General features: G+C 57.3%; 1 protein-coding gene across 1 annotated transcript in view; it reads right to left on the bottom strand.

Annotated features, from left to right (window-relative positions):
• Positions 1-7895, bottom strand: part of LOC101634960 — a 62803-nt gene that overhangs the window by 8956 nt on the left and 45952 nt on the right. Inside the window, exons 5-6 of the mRNA XM_012733856.1 lie at positions 3313-3413; positions 1135-1951 (exon numbers count right to left, since the gene is read on the bottom strand). Of these exons, the coding sequence (XP_012589310.1) occupies positions 1135-1951; positions 3313-3413 (918 nt within the window). The remainder of the gene's footprint in view (positions 1-1134; positions 1952-3312; positions 3414-7895) is intronic.

Genomic DNA, 7895 nt, shown 5'->3' with positions numbered 1-7895 from the left:
GTTGAGCGGTTTGAATACTAAGTGTCTAGGTTTGGGTTGTTTGCTGCTGTTTGCGCGGGCTTCTCTGATTACTGGTCTGGTGTCTCTCATTACTCTTAGAAAAGTCTCGATGATCATCTTTTCAAGTATTTCTTCTGCCCACTCTATTTTTCCTCCTTCTGGCACTTTGCTTACATGTATGCTAACGTGCCTGGTATTGTTCACAGCCCCTGGGCCTCCCATATGAGATTTAAAAAATCATAACACCTAGTATTTACCTTGAAAATACATTTCCATTTCCGAAGAAGACAGGAAGAATGCGCAGTGACAACAGCTGGAGAGCATGTGTGGAATAAGTGGAGACAGCAAGAACATGAAGAACAGCGTGCGGCTCTCAGCTCCAGGGACGAAAACAAAAGTTCTCGGCCCACAGGGGTGCACAGGCACAGGAGGCCCTGGATGGCTGAGGCAGGAACAGTCTCCCCAAACCCTCCATCCTCCTCCCCCATTCCGCTGTCCCTTAGAGTCTTGAAGGACCCCCTCAGTGACTCAGGGCCCAGAAGACTTGCTGAGGGCGCTAAAGGGATTAACCGCGACAGTTCCGAAGCATGAGTCACAGAACCCAGGAGCCCGAGGAGAAAGCACTTCCAAAGCCTGAGCCCACCTGGACCCTCCCTGGCCTCCACAGATGTGTGCGGGCTGCTCCCCTCCGCACGGAGCAGGGGTGACCCTGGGGCACCTGCACACAGCTCCCCGTTTCCCTGAGGGAGCCCTGGGGATGCCTCCGCCCACTTCCCTTTGGAAAGGCGTGAAGCGTCAGTGCTGGAAAATGGAGACTGTTCCTCTAGGCGTGTTTACATTGATGTGTGGTAATAAGCAAGGCCGCTTTCCAGTTGGACACGTTTATTTTCAATCTGTACAGACAGCTGAAAGTGGAACTGGACAACATGGAAAGTGAACCGAAGCCTTGCCAAGTTGATCAGTGTTCCGGGTTGTCTGTGCCATTAGAGCTGTGTCTGAAATTACGGGATTTTGTGGGAATGAACATGTGGACTCTCCCTTCAGCTCCTGCACCCAGTGCCCGTGTTGCCTGATGCCCTAAAGGTTTAAGGTCCCTCCCGGTTCCAGCGTCTCCGGCTGGCGCCCAAGAACGGCCAGTAGATCAGGACGTTGAGCAGGATGAGCAGGCCCAACCAGCCGGCCCAGAACAGCGTCCTCCAGGGCCAGGGCCCGGCAGCCAGGCAGCGCTCCCAGGGGCTCTTCATGTGCTCTGCCACGCGCAGGGCCACCCTGTGGAGATGCTTCTCTGGGGTCGCGAGGCCCGCGTTCGCCGCCACGAGGTACACGGAGTTGGTGTGGGGTTCGTCCTCGTGGGGCTCCACCAGGCCCTCCAGCAGCGCCAGCAGCCCCTGGCGCTGCGCCTCCTGCTCAGCGCCCGCCGCGCCGTAGTCCAGGGCGCACGCGCGCTCCCCGCACTCGGCCAGCAGCTCCTGCAGCGCGCGCGGGCCGTTGCGGCGCACGTACTGCAGCAGCGAGCCCCCCTCCAGGACCTCCTTGTGCGTGAAGACCACGACGGTGCGCGCCGCCGCGCCGGGCCCGAACATGGCCTTGACCCGCCGCCAGGCCTGCTGTTCCTGGGGCGTGAAGCGGCCGAGCCGGCACACCAGGACGAGCGCGTGCGGCCCCGGGACCGACAGCAGGAAGCAGCGGCCCCGCTCCAACCAGCGTGGGTCGCTCGGGGGCACGTCGGCGCCGAACAGGTCTGGGGTGTCCACGACGTCCAGGTGCCAGCGGCCCCACCGGCCCTTGCCCACGCGGCAGGCCGTGGTGACCGCGCAGCCCCCCAGCCGGGGCTCGAAACAGCGCTGGCGCAGGATGCTATTGCCCGTGGCGCTCTTCCCGGCGCCCGATCTCCCCACCAGGATGAGCCTCAGCCGGGGCTCCCGCGGGGTCAGCGGGGCGTCTTCTGCGCCTTGGGGGGGGGCGGGGGGAACGGGGGCGCGCTGTGAGCCGCAGAGGCGCCGCTGCTCCCAGGCAGCTGGGCCCGGCGCCTCGTAAGCAGGAGCTCAGGGCCCGCCCGCAGTTGAAACCCCACCGTTAAGGAACCCAAAGGCTGGGCTCTGGGCTGGAGACCCGCGTGTCCAGGGCACCCTGTTCCTCCGTGGGTGCAGCACCTCCTGGCCCTGTTGGCTGGGGAACGTGGCTCTGAGGCTCCCTGCGTAATTCCGGCGCTGGGTTCCCTGGTCTGGCCTCCCCACCCTGCAGAGCGGACCCCACCCACAATCCCTGCTCGCACCCCCTCTTCCAGAGGCTCCCAGGAAGAGCGGGTGTGGGCTCCCTGGAACCAGACATCTGGTTCAAGCCCCAGCCGTGGAGTCTTGGGGTGTTCTTCATCATTCTTCAACCCCCAGAAGGGGAACAGTGGCCTCGGATCTTGGAGGGCTGTTGAGAGGCTGGGGGGGGGGTGGCCTCTCCCCCTCCTTCCCTCCCTCTCACTCGCCTCCTTCACCTCTTAAACCAGCTGCCTAATGAGGTAACTGATGTGATCCCCCCTTCCTGTTCTCTGCCTGGGAAATCATGTCCCCCAGCCCCTGGCTTGATGCCCTGTCCCTCGGAGGTCAGAGGCCACCATCCTCAGCTTACACTTGGGGAACGGGGTACGCTCTCGCCAAAGAACTTAACAGCTCCCAGCAGGGCGGAGGCAGGAGTCCAGCTCCCATGCGAACCTTGGGGACCCTGTTGGCTCACAGAGCTGGGGCCGAGGGACTGGGCTGGGCTGGGCAGAGGTCAGCCTTGACTCAGCCCCTCCCCCAACTCCCCAGAGCCCATGGCGGGACTCAGAGGAGTGGGGGGCGCCGCTCTTAGGAGTGGGGGAGCCCTAAGAGTGGGGGGAGCCGCTCTCACCGTAGGCGCTTCCCTCATCTCTTGCCGCCTTCGGTCTTCCCATGCTCAGCTGAAGGAGCGCCACGCACAGAGTGGTCACTCAGTCATTCATTATTAACCATGAGTGGGTGGGACAAGGGCGGGGTTCAGGCTCCCCAGCTCTAGTGACAAGAAGCCACACCCCACTGTCCCTGCTGTCTAGGAGACTTTGGATCCAGGGAAGGGCCCTGGGGTGCCTGGCTGGGTCGGCCTGGCCCTGGGGGTGCTTGGTGAGCTTGGCGTTGTCCTTTCAGGGACAAAGTGCAGAAGGCACTTGGGGGGGTCATGGCGTTGTCCTACATCAGTAGCTTTAGGTCCCATGCGAGTCCGGCATCAGCAGCACGCGCTGCAGCTACTGGGTGACTGGCTGCTTTTAGGGTCCCTGAGCTCTGATCCTCATGCATCTCCCACCTTCCTGAGGACCCTGCTGCGTGCACAGGGCCCGCTGTAGCCCGTTCACGGGCGGGTACGGACCCACACCCCGCCCTGGTCCAGCAGGAAAATTCAGTCCTCTGGGCGGGAGTGAGGGCAGCTGAAAGGGGCTGAAGACCGAGTTCTGCCATCAGGGTTGCTTGCACCCCAGATAGTGTCAGGGGCAGGGCTGGGGGCGGGCTCAGAACCTGCACCTCTGCCACCTTTTAGCTCGCCCTTGGGGTCAGCTGCAGTGGGTCACAGAGGTGGCTTTGTCGTCTCGGGATTTGTCACTTGGGCGTCATGGTCAATGCCTTTGAAATGGGCCATGTCCCGGGGAGTGACTCTCAGACTGTGGTAAGGGAGGACGAACACAGGGCTCCGCCCCACCAGGCCTGCGAGGCCTGCAGGCTGGAGAACAGGGGCCTCAGGCTTCCCCTGTACCTCCTCTCCTTGGACCCCGGACCTTCTGAGGACCTGGAAGCAGGCCCAGCCCCCTCCCGGCAGCTCCCTCGCCCCCTGGGATCACCTTTCCTGGGACAGGCCCCTGGAATCCCGGCCCCCCTGCTTCCCTGGCGTGAGCACTCACGAAGCCCAGGGAGGAGCTCCCCTGTGGCGACTTAAAGAGACAGAGGCATGTTCCAGGGACTCTGGTGGCAGTGGTTCCATCATGGACTCTGACACCTGATGACCTGCTGTACCCGGGAAGGGGTGGGGTGCTCAGGCCCTGAGGCTCAGCCCAGCTCTGCATCTGGTTACTAATCTGACCTCCACGGCTTGTCACCTCTCGGGGCCTTTTCCTATAAAATAGGTGCAGAGAGCCTTCTGCTCCAAAGAACATGAGGGCCGCTGCCCACGGCTGACCACTGATTGGTGTCCCTGTGGCCAGTGCGACCGGGGTCCCCTCTGGTAGAGCAATCTGGCGCAGAACCACCTCCCCAGGGTGGGGGGACAGTCCCAGCCCTGAGGGGGCCCCAGCACCCTCCTATACAGGTGTGTCAGGCTGTGTCCAGTCTCCCGTGGGGCCTCTGCAGGTCCAGCATTCTCTCTCAGAGGGTAATGAGAGTGTGGCCAGCTGAGGGGCCACTGTGTGGTGAGCCGGGTCAAGGCTGGCGGGACCGGCCGGTCTCTCACCAGCTGCACCCCTCCTCGCTGACAGTCCCCAGGGCGGCTGCTCTGGCTGGCCCCTGGCCAGCCCCGCTTTGTCTTCTCCATGTCGCCCACTGCCCCCTCCCCTGTGCTTTCGTGGGGTCCCGTCCCTCGTCCCTCGGTAACAGACTCGCTGCTTCCCCTCAGCGCTGCGGCGGGCGCCTCCCTGCCTCAGGGGCATCAGCAGGTCTGATCGCTGTGCAAACCAGGACACCAGCTTGAGGCGGGTCTCACGCCCAGGGGCTCTCAGATGCCCGGTCTGCTGGTGAGCGGGCCGGTGTTTCCACAGGGAGGTGTCTGTGCCTCCTTGCTGGTCTCAGCCTGCACCGGCCACCGGGGTCAGCTTTGGCTTAGCCTGAGGGGCCTGCAGATGCTCCCCGCCTCTTCATCGGTGCCTCGCCACTCATGCTTCCTGCACAGCCCGGCGGTGTCGGCGCCAGCCCTGGGCTGCTCCACCTGGAGGTTTATCTGGAGACAGAGACATGCTTGGCTCATGCGTAAGACAGTCTGGGGTCGTCAGAGAGCTGATGTCCTCAGGGGCAGACGCCGTTAATGACTAAGCACCCAGTTTCCTTATGTTAAGTCGTCCCCTGCCCATCAAACCAGCTAAGTCTCAGGCTTATTTTACACAAATTGTGTGGTCCCCTCTGGCTGAGGCCTGCTTGCCTACCACAGCAGCCCACCCTCCTTGTCTACACCGGCTCCTCTTCCTTGCTGTCTAACAGCTCATTGTGCAAGCCGGGCTGTGCTTTCTCTTCCCGGTCTCCCCAGTCCCTCCTGCTTCCCGGAATTATCATCCTATCCCAAAGTTAGTGTCTCTCTCCATTTTCATCAAGATTCCTATCAGTGTCACGCTATTTCTCACGGTTTTGTCCTTGACCCTCTGCTGCTCACTGACTTGCCATGACTGTGGCGGCCTCACCCGAGACGCAGATCCGCGTCCACGAGCCGTGTGGGCTCAGAGCTGTGCGCGCTCCTGCTCTCTCTCGTCCCTCCTTTGACACATCCTGTCTACCTTTGAGTATCTGCCTATTTATTGTTTTCTTCTTTATTCTTATATGGTCAGTAAAACAACCTGGAAAGTGTTGAATTCATGAATTTCAAAGGAAACATCCTGCCCAACAAATCTTCACTACTAAGAAGTGCCAACCTCATGGGGCCATTCTTCAGCCTCGATGCCACCTTTTCTTTTCTTGACCAGACTCAGGGCCACAAAGGAACAAAACGATTCAAATACCCATTAGGAGAAGAGGCTATACGGAAATCCTTCCTCCTGTGCAATAGGAACTCGTTAAAGGACGTCCATGCCCCTGTGCCCCAGCGTTCAGGACTGTTCCAGGGTCCACATGGAACCCGTTAAGCTTTCTGAGGAGCAGGGAGGGCAGTGTCCAGGTACAGTGTCCCCAGCAGCAGCCAAGCAGGCAGACCCACGTGCAGTTTCATGAGACGGCCAGGGCGAACGTCCTTCTGCGGCATGGGACTTAAAAGGATTCCGAAGTTCATAAACCAAAGATATGTCAGGAGGCTGAGTGCTCCGTATTCCAATATTTTGTTCAATGGGACCATGAAGAAATAAAATAAAAATGCTGAGTGAGAGAGAATCAAATGTTACCATAAACATAATTATGTGCAAAGCAAGGATGACTTTGAGTTAGGAAAAGATCAGGAGGAAAGGCAAACGCATGGGGAAAATCCATGAGAGGGTGTGTGTAGAGAAAATCACAAAGAAGAAAGAACAGAACCCCAAGACCTCTACAATTCTCAGTCAAAAAGAAAGGATGGTAGATGGTAGATGAGGGGAGCACTAACTGAAAAGCGTGTCGCTGCTAAAGACAAGCTGAAGAAAATTTAAAGACGAATAAAAATCTTGTCTCTGGTTAACTCGAAAAGGGGCCTAAAACACTGAAAAGAAGAACCAGACAGCACACAACCATCTCGATATTTCTCAAACAGGGGTGGATGCGAGGGGGCACTGAAGAAATGAATCTCAAGAGAAAAGGGCCCTTTCTAGATCACAGAGAGTTGAGGTGCCTGTCATACTTGGCAGAGATGGTCATTCTGGCTGTAAGCATTCGAGGTGTCGGCCCACTAGGAAATACACACTTTGCAGAGTGAAGGAGAGTGGGGATGATGATCTGACAAGGTGAGCTGTCCAAATAGACTGGAGGCTGTCTGATCCCAAGGGCACAACCAAATGCCTGACTTGACATCTCCTTCCCTTCTCATCCCAATTTATTTTTCTTTAAGAAAACACAGTGGAGAATGATCAAGAAAACAGAGGAAGTATCCACATGTTAGTACTAGGCCCTGTGTGGAAATAAAACCACTTTTTATGAGAACCTGCCACCCCCCTCCCCCATTCAGATGTTGACTAGATAGAGAGCTGACATGGTTGTAAAGGAGGCTCTGGTGTGTCCCCTAATTGGGAAATGAACTCAGCCTACCCAAGTGGTGACTCGTTCTCACGTCAGCTCAAATTCTGGAGCTAACGATGTGATCACTGTAACTACCAGACAGATAAATTAACTAAACAAGCCAGGGTAAACTTAAGCTTCAGGCTTCAGCTTTATTGTCATAAATACTGATAAGGGAAAATATTATTGAACAAATAAATACAATAACGTCCCACCAGGTGCGTGCTTTTAGGCCTCGGCCATCAAACATTCCAAGGCAGGCATGGTGAGTGAGTTTGCTCACTCAGATTCCCCTGCGGAAGGGTCTCAGCACGCTGCATTCAGACATTCCCCAGGGGCAGCCTCCAATTAGTGGATCCTCTCACTCCCTGGTTATGTGGAGCACACTTGCTGTTGTAAAGCAGTCCACCAAGGTAGCAAATGTAGAGAGAGTTGTGCATGACCCTCAGTCTACAGATGGTGCACAGGTCCCATGTCTGGGTCTGCACACACGTCTAGTTTCAGCTTTTCCTGACCTCACCGATCCTGAGGTATCGCTCTCCTTTTCACTGCTGAAGGTAAACCCAGATTTCCACTATAATACAATACCGATTTATATGATATATGAAGAATCAGGAAAACATGACTATAAGGTTAAACAGTTAGTAGAAGTAGAACAACAGATAACTTGTTTATTAGAATCATCAGTGAAGACTTTACAACAGCAGTTCTCAGAGTCAGCCCTTCAACCTGCCCACAAGCCGGGGCTGAGTCAGCTCAGCCTCGGGTCCCTCCCCCTGGAAGCTGAGACTCCAGGGGTAGATGTGCACTCTTTTTTAGGATATTGTTTGCTTTCTGCCTGGAATTTTCCTCACGTCCTAGCAACCCCATCAGCCATAAAGATTCTGATGACCTGTCCTCTACTTGCTTGCCCTGAACAGGACGATGCCTCAGAAAGTCCAGCCCCTCTAGTCCGAGGTTGGCCAGGGTGTTTCTGGGCTCTCTGGGTGGGGGTCAGGGGTAAACTCTGGCTGAGTTAGC

Source organism: Condylura cristata, unplaced genomic scaffold, assembly GCF_000260355.1.
Source record: "Condylura cristata isolate star-nosed mole 26May11 unplaced genomic scaffold, ConCri1.0 scaffold00042, whole genome shotgun sequence".
In the NCBI taxonomy this organism is placed as follows: Eukaryota; Metazoa; Chordata; class Mammalia; order Eulipotyphla; family Talpidae; genus Condylura; species Condylura cristata.
The sequence above is the reverse complement of the archived record's forward strand: the minus strand, read 5'-3'. Positions and strand labels throughout refer to the sequence as shown.